The sequence below is a fragment of the Epinephelus moara genome, chromosome 2 (genome assembly GCF_006386435.1).
Source record: "Epinephelus moara isolate mb chromosome 2, YSFRI_EMoa_1.0, whole genome shotgun sequence".
Classification (NCBI taxonomy): Eukaryota; Metazoa; Chordata; class Actinopteri; order Perciformes; family Serranidae; genus Epinephelus; species Epinephelus moara.
In genome coordinates, this window is record NC_065507.1 from 25,066,201 (window position 1) to 25,086,804 (window position 20,604).

General features: G+C 42.3%; 2 protein-coding genes across 2 annotated transcripts in view; both read left to right on the top strand.

The window, feature by feature from the left end:
• The first annotated feature begins 687 nt into the window (after positions 1 to 687).
• LOC126407741 (extracellular calcium-sensing receptor-like) lies at positions 688 to 5,319 on the top strand. The gene is made up of 9 exons (XM_050072929.1): positions 688 to 932; positions 1,155 to 1,463; positions 1,605 to 1,686; positions 1,917 to 2,186; positions 2,534 to 2,740; positions 3,186 to 3,461; positions 3,876 to 4,100; positions 4,206 to 4,329; positions 4,409 to 5,319. The coding sequence occupies exons 1-9, from the start codon at positions 688 to 690 to the stop codon at positions 5,317 to 5,319; spliced, it is 2,649 nt and encodes an 882-aa protein (XP_049928886.1).
• Positions 5,320 to 15,408: 10,089 nt separating this feature from the next.
• The window catches only part of LOC126401704 (extracellular calcium-sensing receptor-like), an 8,218-nt gene continuing 3,022 nt past the window's right edge, over positions 15,409 to 20,604 (top strand). Inside the window, exons 1-7 of the mRNA XM_050063133.1 lie at positions 15,409 to 15,578; positions 15,761 to 16,055; positions 16,202 to 16,288; positions 16,561 to 16,830; positions 17,072 to 17,278; positions 19,775 to 20,050; positions 20,375 to 20,599. Coding sequence (XP_049919090.1) covers positions 15,409 to 15,578; positions 15,761 to 16,055; positions 16,202 to 16,288; positions 16,561 to 16,830; positions 17,072 to 17,278; positions 19,775 to 20,050; positions 20,375 to 20,599 — 1,530 coding nt within the window. The remainder of the gene's footprint in view (positions 15,579 to 15,760; positions 16,056 to 16,201; positions 16,289 to 16,560; positions 16,831 to 17,071; positions 17,279 to 19,774; positions 20,051 to 20,374; positions 20,600 to 20,604) is intronic.

Sequence of the window (20,604 nt, forward strand, 5' to 3'; positions counted from 1 at the left end):
TATAGAGATACATTTATGTGCTGATTGCAGATAGTTGCATTGAATAGTGGTTTTTTGGCTATTTATTGCATCGTTAATGTGCCTGACATTCTGGAAACCTGCCTCTGAGGTTTTGGTGACGTGTGCGCACTGTCCGCTGGTCAGCCAAACTTCGGCTTGCACCGGCTGCACTCCCCCTGCGCTGACAGTAGACCTCGTTTCATCTGGCGAGCTTTTAGCGCACCTTCGGCAAAGCCTTTTGGCACGAAGCTGTCACTGCACCAAGCTGGATCTGTCAACACCTCCCCCTGCTGCAATGCCACACCCATCTCAGCGCACCTCGGTCTGCCAAACTACCAAACTAAGCACACCTCGGGTTGCGCTGCTCGAAACTAGCTCTGCGCGGGGTTCGCCACCCTGCGCCGCGCCGGGAAACTAGAGCCCACAATGTTAACATTTATTTTGGTGATAGGTTGGGTCATCCACAACTTAAATTTGGGTTGGAAAAATTAGCCAAAATGACCTTGATGTGATGTCATTAAAAGTGCACAAATTAATTCTGCCTCAATACAAAATTAATGTCAAATTTGAAGTTTATTATGCCCTGCCCCTACTTTTGCTTATGCCCTGATGGGTGGTGTGCAACATTAAACATGTCAATAAAAGGAGCTGACACCAGGTCAGAGAGGGGTAAACAGGAGGACAGTCATGTCTGTATTATTAGATATCAACTTGTTCTTGCTGGTGTATTTCATATTGTTTTATTCCTACGTTTTCTCTGTCATGCCCACTCCTCGTTATTCCACCCCCTGCCAGTTACTGGGACAATTTCATCTAAATGGAATGCACAAGGCTGGAGATGTGGTTCTGGGTGGGCTGTTTCAGGTCCACTTCTTTTCTGTCTTTCCTGACTTGTCTTTTACCTCGAAGCCACAACAGCCTACCTGCCAAAGGTGAGTCTGTCAGGGAGACAGCAAAAAGGAGAAACTGGGCGAAATTAATCCCATTAGCTGAATGTATTTTTGATAATAAGATATTACTCTGACAGCCTTTCATATTCAAGTATTATAATAATTGTTGCTGTTCAACTGTTTAATTGTTTACAAAATCTGTATTTGTGCATGCACATGTCAGAACAGTTGTTGTATTTTCCAACAGTGGTATTTTTATGTTAGTTTTGATGTTCTAGGATTCAGGCGGGCCCAGACCATGGCCTTTGCTATTGATGAGATCAACAGAAACTCCAACCTGCTGCCTAATGTGACTCTGGGTTATAGTCTTTATGACAACTGCGCCAAAATAGGAATTGGATTTCGTGCAGCGTTGTCAGTAGCCAGTGGTCGAGAGGAGCAGTTTATGTTAGACAAAACCTGTGCAGGAAACCCTCCAGTCCTAGGAATTGTGGGTGATTCTTCCTCTACACGTTCTATTGCCATCTCCTCTGTCTTAGGTTTGTACAGAGTACCTATGGTAAGTTTTCCACAGTAATTTTTTTTGATCAGTCTGCTTTAATTTCAAATTTAATGTCATTTATAAACATGAACTAATCAGGCTTGAAAAGTTGAAGGAGTTGATAAAGAATTTGAATGGTTTTAAGATATACAGTCTGTCTTTCACAGGTGGAGTTATTTTGCCACATGTTCATGCCTGAGTGACCGGCAGAAGTTTCCATCCTTTTTTAGGACGATACCAAGCGATGCTTTCCAGGTGACCATCTATCAGCAAAATACAAATGCATTTGAAACAGCATGTGCAGTTAAACAATCGTCAAATTCCCTGTACTGCAATGAACAATTTATTACATCTGTGTACAATTTATGTAAAACCTCTCACATTCTTTGTGCCACCTGAGCTGTTGGTTTCAGGTAACAAGCAGCTTCTCCACTAAAAGATTATTCCAGCCTGTGCGCTAATCCCTCCACTCTGTATTTACTCAGGTGCGTGCTATGATTCAGATTCTCAGGCGCTTTGGCTGGACTTGGGCAGGTCTGCTGATCAGTGATGATGATTATGGACTCCATGCTGCCCGATCCTTCCAATCTGACCTGGCTCAGTCTGGTGGAGGTTGTCTGGCCTACTTAGAGGTTTTGCCTTGGGGTGACAACCCAGCTGAAGTGAAGAGGATTGTTGAAGTGATGAAGAAATCCACAGCTCGTGTGGTCATTGTGTTTGCACATGAAAGCTTCATGATCAACCTCATGAAAGAGGTTGGGTTTGAAATACAACTCAATTGTAACTTTAATTGATTTTCCAAATTTATGTTTTAATAGTTTGACCAAAGGATTCCAATGAATCTTTGTCCCGTTAAAAATAGATTTATTTGAATAAATCACACCTCTTATTTGTTAAAGGCACTGCAGGGTTTTTAAGTGAAATCACTTACTCAGACAAATTACTTTGACCTCCAATTTTGATGACATGCATCATTTTATACATAATACTGTGTAAAACACAGGATTACACCTGTTATCAAAGTAAGAGTAAGTATCAAAAAGAGTAAGACAAGATACCAACTGTGTCATGACATTATAAATTTATGTAATGCAATTCACAGGTGGTGAGGCAGAATGTGACAGGCCTGCAGTGGATGGCCAGTGAAGCCTGGACTGCAGCTACTGTGCTTCAGACTCCTCAGCTCATGCCGTACCTGGGTGGCACTCTGGGCATTGCTATCCGTCGAGGACACATACCGGGGTTAAGGGACTTTGTGCTACATATACATCCTGACCCACAACACAACACCAGCTATGAAAATAACCTGGTGAGAGTTTATCCTTGCTATTTAAAAGGGTATTTGTAAGATTCAGATTTGTGAGCACAAATGAAATGCTGGAATTTGAAACCAGCCTGAGAGTTCCCTGACAGCATCAACAGATACAGTGAGTTGTGTATAATGTTAAAGTCTTTCTAATGCACACGTTTTAATATGTTTAATTTAATTTACAGTTTTCAATTTCATAGCAGTAGTACAGTGCTCATTCAAAATGTACCTGTTGAGAACTGGCCGACCGCTTGGCCTCTGGCAAGCATGGTAGGATAGCTTGGCGGTGGGCCCAAGATATGCCCGTTGAAAAAAAAAAGAGAAAAAAAATCCTTATACATTTGGGTTTCTTTCTCAACCTACCAAACTTGCATCCAACCATGGCTCCAAAAACAAAACTGTGACTTTTGTTTAACATTATAATCCTATTTTGAATACATTATAGGTAAATCAGTTTTGGGAATACACATTTCAGTGTAAATTTGCACCACCTCAAGCAGGTTGGGTGGAAGCTGGGGGATCACTGTGCACTGGACAGGAAGATCTAGAGAATGTGGACACTGAATTGTTGGACATTTCAGACCTCAGGCCAGAGTATAATGTGTACAAGGCTGTGTATGCCCTGGCATATGCTCTTGATGACATGCTGCAGTGTGAGCCAGGGAGAGGACCTTTCAGTGGGCACAGCTGTGGCAGTTTGCAAAGACTGGAGCCATGGCAGGTGGGATATCATTTTACACCCCCATCATCACCACCACCACCCCACCATTCATTTGGCTAAATGCAATGCTTTGGTATTTACTGCAGAATAACATTAGGGTGTAGGACTGAATACAAAGCTTTGAGATTACTAATCATAAACTGCATAGCAGTGGGTGTCACCGCTGGGTGACAGCATTTCATAGTATGATAAGGTCTGAGACAAAAGTGTCTTGGTACTGGGAGCACAATGTTGTTAGTGATGTTATTTCATTATAAAAGAAATACTTTACATGAATTGTTAATGTGTTCATATGTTCATAAGTGTAGTATGCAGTTCAATTTGTGAATACTGGATTCCACTGTGTTCACGGTGGTCATAATCGAACTGTTTCCATTTTCAGTCTTCCTCTATTTCTTATTCTGATATCCATAGCTTGTGTATTACTTGGAAAAGGTCAACTTCACTACAGCATTTGGTGATCAAGTGTCATTTGATGAGAATGGTGATGCCTTACCAATATATGATGTCATGAACTGGTTGTGGCTCCCTGATGGACGAACTAAAGTTCAGAATGTAGGTGAGGTTAAAGAGTCAGCCAAAGGTGAAGAACTCACACTTGATGAAGATAAAATCTTCTGGAACTTTGAATCCAAACAGGTTACTTCTGTTTTTTTCAGTCACCTATTTCATGTCTCGTGGACAACTTATTATGGCAGTGTCATAGAAGAGTAGAATAACACATATTTATTTTTATATCTACAGCCACCCCGGTCAGTGTGCAGTGAGAGCTGTCCTCCAGGTACCCGCATTGCCAGAAAGAAGGGAGAACCTGAGTGTTGTTTTGACTGCATTCCTTGTTCTGAGGGGAAGATCAGCAATATGACTGGTTGGTATTTAGCTTAAAAAATGCAAATTGAAGAAATAACAAAATCATGTATTTCAACACTTTCCCTATTTTTGTACAGGCTCCATAAAGTGCACCAGTTGTCCAGAGGATTTCTGGTCCAGCCCTCAACGTGACCACTGTGTTCCTAAGGAAACAGAGTTCCTCTCCTATAATGAGCCTCTGGGTATCTGTTTGACAACTGCCTCATTGTTGGGCACATTTATATGTGTTGTTGTGTTGGGAATCTTTATCTGTCATCGTAACACCCCTATAGTACGCGCCAACAATTCAGAACTGAGTTTCCAGCTATTGCTGTCACTTAAATTATGTTTCCTTTGCTCACTGCTCTTTATTGGACGTCCCAGGCTGTGGACATGCCAACTGAGACATGCAGCATTTGGGATCAGCTTTGTGCTTTGTATATCATGCATCCTGGTGAAAACCATGGTGGTTCTGGCTGTGTTCAAGGCCTCCAAGCCAGGAGGTGGAGCCCATCTGAAGTGGTTTGGTCCATTGCAGCAGAGAGGAACAGTTCTGGTTCTTACTTCTATTCAGGCCACTATTTGCACTGCTTGGCTTGTCTCTTCCTCACCTGCTCCTCATAAAAACACTCAATACCACAATGACAAGATAGTTTATGAGTGTGTAGTTGGGTCCACAGTTGGTTTTGGAGTGTTACTGGGCTATATTGGCTTACTGGCCATCCTCAGTTTTCTGTTAGCATTCCTGGCAAGGAATCTTCCAGATACTTTCAATGAGGCCAAACTCATCACTTTCAGTATGCTGATCTTCTGTGCAGTGTGGGTGGCCTTTGTCCCTGCTTATGTCAGTTCACCAGGCAAATATGCAGATGTAGTTGAGGTATTTGCCATCCTGGCCTCAAGTTTTGGCCTCTTGGTGTCACTGTTTGGTCCCAAATGTTACATTATCCTGTTGAGGCCAGAGAGGAACACAAAGAAAGCAATCATGGGTCGTGGCATTGAGTCATAAAACCTGCACTTAGTTTCATAAGACAGAATTAATCAATTGTCTTTGTACAGTACAAAAATACAGGCAGAATATTAGTTTATCGTAATGTCAATGGTCAGCTCTTGAGAAAGAATAGCTCATGACAAAAAATGAATATGAGCGAAAATACACATACCACATTATTCCATTTTTTTCCCTAGGATGCAGTTAATTATACAAATAAATTGCACTTTTCATGGTTTAAGTTAATGTAAAATATCAATAAACTTTATTATATGCTTGATTTGCTTCCTCTGAATAAATGACACAGACTTTGTTGGTTCATCCATGTTAATTATATGCATTTAGTTTATTCAAGTTTTTATGTTTCCCCCAAATTCAAAAAGCCATTCTATTTTTTTTACAAGAGGCAATGTGAAGCGACAGAGCAACCTTGTTTTTACATTTCACATTAAAACAAATTAATCGAATCAATGCAAACCAGTTAATCAATTTCAGTACCAGTTTATATTGCATATTTTTCTAAACCTCCATAACCAACTGCAATATCACATGGCAAAACTGAAAACACACAGCAGGTTGTGACAGCCTGTGAGCCAGGTGCCCGACGTAGCCCCTGGACACACCTATTTAAACACCCACTACTCACTGATTTGTCTGTGGTTCGCGGCTTCATTCAAAGTAATCTGCTTCCGTGTTCAGTCCTGGCACTCTGTGAGAGGAGTTGGAGAAGGACCGAGAGAACCAGTTGAAGTATGAACTGAGACAGAAAAGAACTTTTAAGCCTGCTGCTCCTGTATCTGCTGCTCTCCCTCCTTCCCAAGAGAATCCAGTGCGACCAAGCCAAACCAGCCCTACTCAACCTGCCCAAGCATTCTGCTGGCGCTGTAAGGGAAGCCATGCCCCCAAATCCTGTCCCAGGTGGAAACCAAACACTGCTGGTTTTCCCAAACCCCCTCAGCAACCAGATGCTAGGCCGTACCATGATCCCGACAGACAAGGTACACTGAGTGCGCTCACTCACTCAGGTGACCTGGGAACATCAATTTCTGTGAAACCTTTTACTTTACCATCTGAAAAGTCTCCTCCCCTTCAGTTAATGGTACCACTGAACATCGGTCCGTGGAGGGGAATTGGCCTCCTTGACTCTGGTTCATCTTACACCTTGATAAACGAGAATGTATGGACAGGAGTGAAAGGAGAGCATGATGTGTTGCAACCGTGGACAAGAGGGTTCCTGTACCTAGCGGATGGGGAACCACAACAACCTTTAGGCTGGAGTGAAATGAAGCTCACCTTGCAGTCCCAGTCGGTAACCTTGCCTTGCGTCATCATGCCTGCTCACAGTCTCACTTTTCCTGTCTTTGTGGGGCTGGACTACATCTACTTTTCCGGCCTGCAGTTTGATATCATGGAAAACAGCTACTGGTTCAAGTCCAACAAGAACCACACCCACCAATTCTTGGAGGATGTGGCAGGGGGAAGAGTGGGGTTGCCACCACATCTTTCCTTCTTCTCTGCCGTCCCTCCAGTGGAACAGGTTCTGCTGCCGCCATGCCCCGATGTTCTGCATGCGGCTGCTGATGGTGCACACTTGGATGAGTTTGGGAAACGTCATTTGTTACATCAATTACAAGGAAACTCCGATGTCTGCACTGAAAAACTGGGTTGTACCAGTGTGCTCACCCACAAGATTTTTCTTAGCCATGAAGTGCCCATTAGGCAGAAGCCCTATCGTGTGTCACCATCAAAGCTTCAGATCATTGAGGAGCATGTGGAGGAAATGCTGCAAAACGACGTAATAGAGCCATCGATTTCGCCATATGCTGCTCCAGTAGTTTTGGTCCCGAAAAAGAACAACCCGAAGCCAAGATTCTGTGTGGATTACCGTAAGATCAATGCGGCGACCCACACGGACGCCTACCCGATACCCAATATCCAGGAAATCTTGGAATCTTTGGCTGGAGCAGTGGTGTTCACAAGCTTGGATCTAAACAGCGGTTACTGGCAGGTCCAAATGGATGAAGACAGCCAGGAGAAGACTGCCTTTATTTGTCCATTTGGGCTGTATCAGTTTAAGGTAATGCCGTTTGGACTCAAGAATACCCCTGCGACCTTCCAACGCCTGATGGAACGCGTTCTTGGGGAGCTACGGGGGGAAACATGTTTTGTCTATCTGGATGATATCATCATTTACTCTGCTAACATCAATCAGCACAGCTCTGACATTCAAGCTGTCTTGGACAAACTGCATGAAGCTAACCTCACAGTGAATGTGAAAAAGAGCCAGTTCTTCCGGACCTCACTGACTTATTTGGGCCATGTTGTGTCTGCGGCTGGGGTGAAGTTGATACGGGGAAAACCGCAGCTGTACGGAACTTCCCTGTTCCCCAAACCATCAAGGAACTTCAGAGGTTTCTTGGCATGGCTGGTTGGTACCATCGTTTTGTGCCTGGATTTTCTCAGGTGACTGAGCCACTCAACGCCTTGAAACAGAAAGGTGCCAAGTTCTTCTGGACTCCCCAGTGTCAGGAAGCTTTTGAGACCCTGAAAGAACATCTTGTCTCCCCACCGGTACTGGGCCATCCGGACTTCAACCTCCCATTCATCGTTTACACTGATGCCAGTGATGTTGGCTTGGAGGCTGTGCTTGCTCAACAAACTGGTCTGGGAACTGAGCAAGTTCTTCAGCCGCACTTTAAATCAGGCAGAGCGGAACTACTCCACAACAGAGCAAGAATGCCTCGCAGTCGTCTGGGCCCTGGAGAAGTGGAGGTATTACCTGGAGGGCAGGCATTTCACAGTGGTGACAGACCATTCATCTCTTGTTTGGGTCTTCAGGACTCAAAAGCCCAGCACTTGCCTCATTCGGTGGGCTCTTCGCCTCCAGGAGTTTTCCTTTACGGTTGAATACTGTAAAGGGAAGTATAACACTGTCCCAGATGCTCTGTCCAGAGCTCCTGTAGGAGCACCCCAGTACCCACCACTTGTCACTTGTGCTGCTGTGCTTCGTTCCAAGAGGGGCACCTCCAAAGATCTCCAAGTCACAGACGAGGACATCTGGAAGGCTCAAAAGGATGACTCTGTCATCCAGTCTTTGTACGACAGGATCATGGAAGCAGGGGAGGTGCGTGAAAATCCAACCACCAAGTTCACTGTATTAGAGGACAAGGTGTACCAGGTGGTATAGTTCCCTCACAAGACCCTCTATCAAATATACATTCCATCTTCACTCCGTAAACAGCTTCTCCACCATTACCATGATGGTCCTCTGTCTGGCCATCTGGGGAGATATAAGACATACAAGAGGCTACAATTCCGTACTGACTGATGTGACTGACAACCGTGAGTGAATGATTTTGTGTTGACTTAAAAGTAATGCTTTTGTTTTGTACTGTGTATCTTGTTAAAATGTGTTTTTCACACTGTGTTGGTGTATTGCTCAAATGGCCCTCCAAACTGAGGTTGTTTGGTTGTGTTTCCTGTAGGCACCGGATTTACCCCTGGAGTGCTGAGGTGTTCAGGAAAACCTGAACTGGAGTATTCTTTTTTTTTCTTCTATTTTGTTTTTTGGGCACTGGAGATGAACTGTGAATTAATCCTGCATGAACTCTGAATGTTCCACAATGGTGGAGAATTTCTGAATACACTGGATGTGCAATGAAATATTGTGTTTGTGTGTTTCCTGTGATCATATTGTGTTCTTGTTTCATGCTGGGTTATTTATTTATTTATTCAATGTTGAGGGTGCATATTTTGAGTGTGTGTCCTGGTGTGTGTGTTTGACTGAAACAAACAAACAAACAAACTAAAACAATCCTAAATGTGAGGAGGGACACCTGACTGGCACCCCTTAAAAACCAATCTCTCAAGTCAAACCGTCACAAGGTACTCGCTCTGCCTACGTGATGTGTCTTGTCCGTGTCTCGTGATTTCAGCAGATAGAGGGGTGAGCTCTGCACCATAGAACTAGAGCTACAATTTGGAATTTTTGCTTTATTTATCACTAGCTTTGCTGTCACTACAAGCATAAAAAGGATAGAGTCATATTGTCTTTTTAATTTTAGCAATATAATGCTTGATAACAGTTATTAGGATTATTATCCATGCCATAGAATGAAGGTTACGATATTGTAACCCTAGTTCTATTAGTGCAGGTGGAGCCCTTTACTGGACTCTTTGGATACTGTGGGAGGAGCCCAATGAATGAATGCCCTGTCGTGAAATACCATTGACGGATGCCTACTTTTCTTCTGAGAGGTAGCACTGCCCAGCCAACACAGGTGGTAAGCAACCTAACTGGGTAGAGTGTTAGCCTAACCTTGCAGGGGTCTAAAGACAAGCACACCACATTTCCTGGGTCATCAAGGAGCACAGAAACATGTTGGTGTATTATGCACAGAGGAGAGTCAGGTGCAACACAGCCGGCATACACTCATCCCTTTTACCAGTCCTGTTGTTCCAGTGAGCACAGTCCTCGAAAAGGAACTCAACGTGTCCGAGAGATAGAACCATATAGATGGGCAGGGTGTAGAACACACTGTTGCCATATATATGTTCTCGACACTCATCCAACTGAACAGGACTGCCAACACTGCCAGTCCACATGTGGAGTGTGCACGGACCACAGTGGAAGGGTCTCCGCCCACCTGCCTGTGGGCTTGAGAGATGCACTCACAAAGTCATCTTGCAAGGAGTTTCTTCGATAGGGCCTTAACAGCCATTCCATCACCAAAGCACACAAACAGCTGTTGAATACATGTGATAGGGGCCATGCATTCAACATTAACATGCCAACACATGAACTGGGCAGAGCAGATACAATTTTGCCTCCCTCTCCCCCTCATGGGGGGGGGGGGGGGGGGGGCAAAAAGCATCTAACTGAATTACTCTAAACCTGAACAACCTCCTTATGATTTTAGGAACAAATTTAAAATTTGGACACTTTCGTCACTACGGTGCACCGATAGGATGTTCTGACACTCTCTTAGCTGATGTCATCACTAGCAGCAAATCTGTCTTGAATGGCATCACTCTCAGAGACAAGTGCTCCAGAGGCCCGATGGGATTCTTCACAAATGCATTAATCACCAGTTTCAGGTACCATCTCACCGAGCAGGCATGCATCACCTAGCATTGTCTCCTGACCCTCTGCAAGAACATCTTCATGCGAGGGTGGGCAAAGACTGGTCTGTCGCCAGAACCCTCATGTCAGGAAGAGATGGCTGCAGTGTACACATAATAGTGGCATGTGATAGCCCTCTATCCATCAAACACTGCAAAAAGGAAATAATAGAGCCAACTACACACAACAGGGGATCTAGCCTCCTTTTCTCGCACAGCGTTGCAACCCCAATCACTTTTTCTTGTAACAGGCAATGGTGGACCCAGCTCTTGCTGTCTGGATGGTCTGCGCAACCTGCACAGACAATCCAGCCCTTCTTACCCTGCCTCCTGAAACAGGCCCCCAGAACACTGGGGATGGTCAAGGGCTGGGCGGCCACCATTTGTGTTATTTATGCATACCACGCAACTGAGTGCCGACTCTGGGTTACCAGAATGACCAACAACTGCTCCTGACTCACTCTCTCCAACAGGGGAGGATGAGACAGAGTGGTGGAAAAGTGTAGAGAAGCTTTTTTGGCTGTGGCTCATGTGCAAATGCATCCACCCCCTGGGGGGAATCATCTTTTGGGGCCAGGGAGAACCATAGCGGGCAGTGGGTTTTGCGTTGGCGGACAAACACATCCACTTCCACTTTCCCAAACACATGAGGTCAACACCACTGTTTTCCAGTCCCGGAATGTGAAGAGCCTTTAGAGACAACAGCCCTTTTTAAACAGGAATTGTGCAAATTTGCAGAAAAGCCCAATCAGTCCTCTTTCAGCATTGGCAGTATAAAAACAAAATCGGGGAGTGCAGCAAAGTGCCGCCTGCCTACCAATGGCGATTTTGAGGAGTGGCCTGGGGTGGCCACCCCAGATCTAATAGGTAGTTGGTCAAAGGAACAAAAGAAATGCTGCCAATCAATAATGACAGGTAATCAGCTGATTTAGGGCCAGTTTTACATTTTTAACTAACACAGTAATGGTCGTACTGAGGCTGTGAGAGCTGATTTCTGCTCAGCGGACGTTTGGCCAATGGCCATGCAGGTCTGATAGGTTAGCCATCAGCCATGAGATGAGCACGCCGCATCTGCTGCTGCTGCTGCTGCTGCTAATGAAACAGGAGGATGGTCACAGTGACAACGTCAACTGCAGAACTGCTGGATAAAAACAGCACGCTGAATCAAAGCCAACATTTCAATTTATGCCTTCATCAGGGCCCTGGACATGAATACTGTCTGGGTTGAAAACCACTTTTTGCACATTTTCATACGGTGCCGTAGCATTGTTTCGACCTCTCATTGTTCCGACCTCTCATTAGTCCAACGTCCCGTTGTTCCGATATGTGATTATTACTGTATTTGTGTACCATAGAGGATCAGCAACGCAACAAAAGTANCATATAATGACATTATTCAGTCATCAGGCCTTCAACTGTGTCACCTGTATTGTTACCTATGTTTGCTTTACTAATTTAGGCCCCATCCTGTGGTTAAATAAAAACACACCTGGCAAAGAACAAACCAAAAAAAATCAAATTCCAGTATCTCCAACAAATTATATCTATATCTAAGTATATCTGTAAAGAACAACAAATATTCCTTTTTTCCTTAGGCTACAAGCTTATTTTATCTTTTTGCTTACAGATAAACTTTTTAATAAGGCCTATCTTTAAGTATTAAGCTTTTATTTGAATTTTTTGGTTTGTTCTGTTGCCTGGATTGCTGTGTTTTTATGTAACCACAAGATGGCGCCTCAATTAGTAGAGCAACACAGGTAACAATACAGGTGACACAGATGATGAGCTGATGACTGATTAATGTTATTCTATAGGATGAGTTAAGAGCAGTTGAATATTGCTACCCTAATCTAACTTGTGAAGAGATGAGGACTTTAATCCACTATAAGGAAATGGCTCTTAGAAAATTTGTACCCTATCCTGAACATAATAACTGATTAAAAATCGACATGTTAAAATAACCAGAGATTCCTGAGGACTGTGAAAGGTGGAAATGGAATTTAAATACAAATATTTTTTTACCTGCATAGACACCTTTATTTGACAGTTACAAGACAGGAAATCATGGGAGAGAGAGGGGATGTGACATGCAGCAAAGGTCCTCCGGCCAGGATTCGAACCGGGGTTGCTGTGTACGTGGCATTATACTTAGCAATGCCATGGCCACCCCACACTAGCTTTATGTCCCATCTTGGCCACCCCAGTAAAAATGTCCTGAATACGCCACTGCTGCCTACTTTTGTTTATACAGAATGTGCCTTTTTCGGGGCAATGGGGGGCGTGAGCAAGTAACAAAACGTGTAGCTCAGCGTGTGACGTAAACAGTGACGTGGGAGGGAAGCCCCAGCTAGTCAGTCCTTCGGCAATTCTCTCATAAGTCGGCCCGTTCTTCACTGTTCCTGTCATCTGACGGTTAATGGCCTCTTTGTTTGCGAGGGCAAGGAGGGCGCGCAATTCCTTGTCTCCACAGTTACTCATCTTTACAGTGTCTGTCAGGTTTGCGTTTCCCTCTTGCTACTAGCTGCTTGCTAATTCCTGCTATCAGCTGTTTCCTGTTTATCCACCGCCAGTGGGTCACACGTGCGGTGTCATCAACAGCTCCTCCCACAAGTCTTCAACAGCCCCTCCCATTGCGGAAGGTCGCCTTGGTCTTCTTAAGCTAAAAGGGTTCCGCCAATATGACTACCCAACGAGGCGAAAAATTCGCGGAAAACCTTGGATCAACTCGCCAATCCGGCTCTGTGTGTCTAAACGCTTGCAGCTTGCTGACAAAACAGCCCAACATTCGCGGAAAATCTGGCAGTGTAAAAGGGTCAGCCACACAGCCACAGGCTCCACCATTTCTCAACAGGGCAGCAGACTAAAATCCACCCTGCCTGTTGATGTAAGCCACTGGGGTTTGGTTGTCAGTCCTCAGCAACACATGCTTTCCCTGTGTCAGGGGCCTGACATGTTGGAGGACCAGGACCATTGTCTGTAGTTTGAGGAGGCTTAGGTGTTGGACCTCTGTCAGAGGTAACACACCACCTACCACTCTCCCCAGGCAGATCCCTCCACAACCCATCAGGGACGCGACCATGAACAGTGTGACATAGGAGGTCACTCCTCCCAGCCACATCTCTGCAGCAGTTGTTGTGGGGACCCCCAGTACCTCGGTTGTCCTGTATTGAGGGTGCAATGGTAATTGAGCGTCGCTTGGGCTTCTTGTCATCTAAGCAAAAGCTGACAAACCACCTCTGCAGGTACTACATGTGCAAAGGCTCAAACGGTACCACCAGGTGGGCCTCTGCCATGAACCATAGTGTCTACACTGTCACCATCTAATTAAGCTGCAGTTTAGAAACTGCTTGCCACCGACCCTTCCATCTGTGTTCAAACAGAGTGGCCTGCAGACTGCGTGCATTGAGTACAACCCCCAAATACTCCATCCGTTGGTGCGGTGGGGGGCTGCTCTTCTTTCACTTGATTCCCATTAGCGGTCCATCTCCGGGCCCTCTCTGCTGCCAGCCCCAGAACAGAAACTTTTAAAAGTAAAGACATATATATATATATATATATATATATATATATCCTAAAGCCTGCCTGCAATTTCACTCAAAATGTTTGATTTTTTTAGGGCATGGTGAATTACATCATATTTACTCCTGGGACACTCCACAAAGGTTTAATTCCATCAGAAATGAAGCATTACCAAATCTATTACATTGCAAAGTAAATCTCAAATCAAATCTAATACCTGCCAAGTTACTATGGAGACCAACCAGAAACAATAAACCTGCATCAAACAGACAATGTGCAAGGGGGTATGTATTGCTTTACCAAATGTGTTGGTATGATGCTACCATCTAGTGGATATACTCAGGCCTGATTTGAGCTTTTGGTGAGTTCAATTTGGTATGTTTGTCACAGAAATTTTGGGTTACACACATTATAAAGTAGCTCTTCTGATACACATTTGTATTAAACTGCAAAGTTATTCCGAAGAAAACGTGTTTCGCTTTACATATGCCAACATGGCAAGTAAATGTTTTACTGAAAGGTGAAACAGTCTGTCAACTTTATCTACAACTCAATATACATCCATATATACATATCAATATAATCACCTTTTTAAGACTCGAATTAAGCATTTTGGACAAAAAAGTGGAGCAGTGAAGGACGGATGATTGGATTTATTTGACTTAGACTGTGGTGACACCTCGCAGACAGCCTGTCTCTCAGAGAGGCCATGTCCTTAATGATGTGTAACTTTAATCCTTAATAGAATTTAAGTGGGTGAGACTAATAAATATGTAACCCACATACAGTCATTATGAATATTGAATATTTAATTTATTTATTAAATAAAAACAGCCAACAATTTATTTTTTATTTTTTTTGTACAAGGTTGTAAACATGTTTATTTCTATAGTGAAGTTGAGCATTTTGACATAGGGATCTGACAAGACTCTCTCAGACCCAGCCTCAAATGGCACCATTTGAGGAACTGTAGTTTTTCTCACTTGTGATCTCTTCCCAATCACAACCAAGTTGTTTTTGTGCTTAAGCATGACCACATTGTAACCACAGCATTGTTGAAATGTGAAGTTTCAACGTATCAACTACACAATAATTTACGAATGTTAAATATCCGTGGTTTGCAAAAATATTCAATGCCAACTTTTATTTTGGTGATAGGCTGGGTCATCCCCAACTAAAATTTGGCTTAGAAGGTAGCCAAAATGACCTTGGTGAGATGTTCTAAAAAGTGCACAAATTAATTCTGCCTCAATACAAAATGAATGTCAAATTAGTTGTAAATTAGGCCCTGCCCCAACTTTTGCAATTGCCCTGATGGGTGGTGTGCAACATTAAACGAGTCAATAAAAGGAGTTGACACCAGGTCAGAGAGGGGTAAACAGGAGGACAGTCATGTCTGCATTTTTAGATATCAACTTGTTCTTGCTGGTGTATTTCATGTTGTTATATTTCTACTTTTCCTCTGCCATGCGCTCTCCTCGATATTCCACCCCCTGCCAGTTACTGGGACAATTTCATCTAAATGGGATGCACAAGGCTGGAGATGTGGTTCTGGGTGGGCTGTTTCAGGTCCACTTCTTTTCTATCTTTCCTGACCTGTCTTTTACCTCAGAGCCACAACACCCTACCTGCAACAGGTGAGTCTGTCAGTCTGTCATTTAAGACCTATTTCTTTGATTGGTCGTCTTTATTCATTTCATATTCAAGTATAATAATAATTGTTGTTGTTCAACTGGTTAATTGTTTACAAAATCTGTATTTGTGCATGTACATGTCAGCACATTTATTGTATTTTCCAAAAGTGGTATTTTTGTGTTAGTTTTGATGTTGTAGGATTCAGGCGGGCCCAGACCATGGCCTTTGCTATTGATGAGATCAACAGAAACACCAACCTGCTGCCTAATGTGACTCTGGGTTATAGTCTTTATGACCATTGTGTCAAACTAGGAATTGCATTCCGTTCAGCATTGTCATTAGCCAGTGGTCGAGAGGAGCAGTTTATGTCAAACAAGGCCTGTGCAGGAAACCCTCCAGTAGTAGGAATCGTGGGTGATTCTTCCTCTACACATTGTATTGCCATCTCCACTGTCTTAGGTTTGTACAGAGTACCTATGGTAAGTTTTCCACCATAATTCTTGGATCATTTTGATTTAATCTCAGGTTTAAAGTCATTTGTAAACATCAAGTAATCAAACTTGAAAAGCTGAAGGAGTCAATAAAGGCTTGAATGTTTTAAGGATGAACAGTCTGTCTTTCACAGGTGAGTTATTTTGCCACATGTTCGTGCCTGAGCGACCGGCAGAAGTTCCCATCTTTCTTTAGGACGATCCCAAGTGATGCTTTCCAGGTGACCATCTATCAGCAAAATACAAATACATTTAAAACAGCATGTGCAGTTAAACATTCTTCAGAAATAACTTCCCTGTCCCGAAATGAATTATATATTCCTTCTTTGTAAAATGTATCACACTCTATGTGTCACTAGACCTGTTTGGTCTCAGCTAACAACGCTGAAAGACAATAATTAAACATGATCCATTGTGGTACGTGTTTAGCAGCTTCTCCACTTAAAGATTATTCCAGCCTGTGCACTAATCCCTCCACTCTGTATTTACTCAGGTGCGTGCTATGATTCAGATTCTCAGGCGCTTTGGCTGGACTTGGGCAGGTCTGCTGATCAGTGATGATGATTATGGACTCCATGCTGCCCGATCCTTCCAATCTGACCTGGCTCAGTCTGGTGGAGGTTGTCTGGCCTACTTAGAGGTTTTGCCCTGGGACAATGATCCAGCTGAACTAAGGAGGATTGTGGATGTTATGAGGAAATCTACAGCTCGTGTGGTCATTGTGTTTGCACATGAAAGTTACATGATCAACCTCATTAAAGAGGTTGGGTTTGAAATACAACTTAAATGTAACTTAGTCTAATTTTTCAACTTTGTGTTTTAATCGTCAAACCAAAGGTTTTAATCTCCAATAAAATGTTGTTATATAACAAATAGATTCATGAATCACACTTCTTATTTTTAAAAAGTGCTGCATGGTGTTAGATTTCACCTGTTTATGAACTGAGTAAGACAATATATCAACCCTGTCATGACAATATGAATTTATGTAATACAATGCACAGGTGGTGAGGCAGAATGTGACAGGCCTGCAGTGGATGGCCAGTGAAGCCTGGACTGCAGCTACTGTGCTTCAGACTCCTCAGCTCATGCCGTATCTGGGTGGCACTCTGGGCATTGCTATCCGTCGAGGACACATACCAGGGTTCAAGGACTTCCTGCTTCAAATACGTCCTGACCTACAACACAACAACAGCTATGGAAATAACCTGGTGAGAGTTTATCCTCACTTTTTAATCTGATATTTGTAAGATTAAGATTTGTGAGCACATACACTACCAGTCAAAATTTTGGACACACTTTCCCATTTACTTGGATGAAAAATTGTGTCCAAACTTTTGACTGGTACTGTATGTAATGCTGGAGCTTGAAGACCCACTTGCAAGTTCCTGGTCAACAGCAACAGAGAAAGAGTTGAGTAATGTTATAAGACAAGGACAGTGTGTCTGCAATGCCTGCCATTATAGGGTCTGTGAATGTAAACGTCACCCAGATGTGCTGATCACTTTTATGATTATGTTTGGAAGCTTTACATTTTTAAATATAGCCAAGATATATGGGGTGCCGTTTGTAAAGTGTCTCACGCTGAAAATAACATCAACATTTTGCCACATTTAGCTTCAAACAATGTTTAAAAAAGTGTTGTGAATTTTTTAACGTCACCTTTTACCACATTTACAGCAATATTTGTTAACTTAGAAATATACTAAATGTTTAATCTAAATCTAAATGCTAAATCTAAATCTAAATGTTAAATCTAAATATTAAATCTAAATCTGAATGTTAAATCTAAATGCTAAATATAAATATAAATCTAAATGTTAAATCTAAATATTAAATCTAAATCTAAATCCAAATGTTAAATCTAAATGCTAAATCTAAATCTAAATCTTATTGTTCTGGGTGAAACTAAATATTTAGCTAATATGCAAATTCACACTGCCGGTCACCGGAAGTACCAAAATAAAAGCTCGAGATGGTCAGACTGTGTTTGTAGAATCAAATAACGAATTAAAACCAACTTACTGGGGGAAATGAACGCTTGAACATACATTAGCGTGATAATAAATACCTAAATTAACAAGAAACATGTTTGGAGAAATTTTATTTGACGTGTACTTTGAGTTGTTAGTGTCCCTTCGGAGGGACTAACAACCTAAGCTAAGCTAACAACCGTTAGCTCTTAGCCCCGTTAGCAGTGTCTGTAATGACTCATTAACTCTTAAACGGTCCGTGAAAAAAATATTTCTTTCCAGCGGATGTCTTAGTTACAACATGATTGAGCTAGCAAAGCAGTTTTGTGTTGCGATGTGTGGTATTTATTCAGTTTTGGGAAATCACGATGTCTAGAAAGCATCAGTGGCCGCAGCAGCAGCAAAGCTAACATCAGGACGTCATCTGTTAAAAGTCTCCCGCTGTCAGATACGACATGAAACTACTCCAGTTAGCTCAATCATGTTGTAACTAAGACATCCGCTGGAAAAAAATATTTTTTTCACGGACCGTTTAGAGTTAATGAGTCATTACAGACACCGCTAACGGGGCTAACAGCTAACGGTTAGCCCAGCTAATCTATGATAACCATGTTATTAATTTCAGAACGTGACAGTAATGTTTGTTCAATCATTGTGTTTATAGACTTTACAAACACCAGATTAGTCTAAACGGTGATATAGTAATGTGAAAAATGTGAGATATTCATATATATATGTAGCTAAACTCTGCTGGTTTTCTACCCAGAAGTATATGTAAACAACAAGGTGATTCCCTCCGAAGGGACACTAACAACTCAAAGTACACATCAAATGAAATTTCTCCAAACATGTTTCTTGTCATTTTAGGTAGTTATTATCACGCTAATGTATGTTCAAGTGTTCATTTCCCCCGATAAGTTGGTTTTAATTCGTTATTTGACTCTATAAACACAGTCTGACCATCTCAAGCTTTTATTTTGGTACTTCCGGTGACCGGCAGTGTGAATTTGCATATTAGGTAAATATTTAGGTTCATCCAGAACATTTAGATTTAACATTAAACATTTAGATTTAGATTTAGATTTAACATTTAGATTTAGATTTAATATTTATATTTAGGTTTAGATTTAGATTTAGCATTTAGATTTAGATTTAGATTTAACATTTAGGTTTAGATTTAACATTTAGATTTAACATTTAACATTTAACTGCCACATTTAATATTTAGATTTAACTATTTAGTATATTTCTAAGTTAACAAATATTGCTGTAAATGTGGGAAAAGGTGATGTTAAAAAATTCACAATACTTTTTTAAACATTGTTTGAAGCTAAATGTGGCAAAATGTTGATGTTATTTTCAGCATGAGCCACTTTACAAACGGCACCCCATAAAGGTAGAACTACCTGGAAAAGTCTTTATAATACACAACTTTTATTCTATTTCATTCTATGTATTTTGGAATTTTTCATTCATTTCATTGTGTTACTGCAGTGCCTGCTCAAAATGTGTCTGTTCGGAATGGCTGATGGCTTGGCCTCTGGCAAGCCCAATAGAATTGTTGGGCTGGGGGCCCAAGATATGAAATATGTGAATATGCATTCCTTATATGGGTAAAGACATGCTTGAGCCAGTCTGCAGAGCCCTGAAATGCTGCCCACACTGCAGCTAAGAGTGCTGTTCACTTGTTTATTTGAAGTTTAATGTAACACCCCTATTTTGAATATATTTCAGGTAAATCAGTTTTGGGAACACACATTTCAGTGTAAATTTGCACCACCTCAAGCAGGTTGGATGGAAGCTGGGGGATCTCTATGCACTGGACAGGAAGATCTAGAGAATGTGGACACTGAATTATTTGACATTTCCAACCTGAGGCCAGAGTATAACGTGTACAAGGCTGTGTATGCCCTGGCATATGCTCTTGATGACATGCTGCAGTGTGAGCCAGGCAGAGGACCTTTCAGTGGGCACAGCTGTGGCAGTTTGCAAAGACTGGAGCCATGGCAGGTGTGATATTATTTTACATTCCCACCACACCACCCTACCATTCAAAAATCCTATAAGATTATCAATCATAAACTGCATAGCAGATAGTTGAAAGGATTTTCCCTGCAACTGGGTGACAGTATTGTATAGTGTTGTAAGGTCACAGACAACAGTATCTTGGTACTGGGAACACAATAATGTTAGTGATGTGATTTCACTATAAAATAATGTGTAGTATGCAGTTTGATTATTGAATACTGGATTCCACTGTGTTCGTGATGGATAATCATAATAAAACTGTTATCATTTCTGCTCTTCCTCTATCTCTTATTCTGATATCCATAGCTTGTGTATTACTTGGAAAAGGTCAACTTCACCACACCATTTGGTGATCAAGTGTCATTTGATGAGAATGGTGATGCCTTACCAATATATGATGTCATGAACTGGTTGTGGCTCCCTGATAGACGAACTAAAGTTCAGAATGTAGGTGAGGTGAAAGAGTCAGCCAAAGGTGAAGAACTCACACTTGATGAAGACAAAATCTTCTGGAACTTTGAATCCAAACAGGTTAC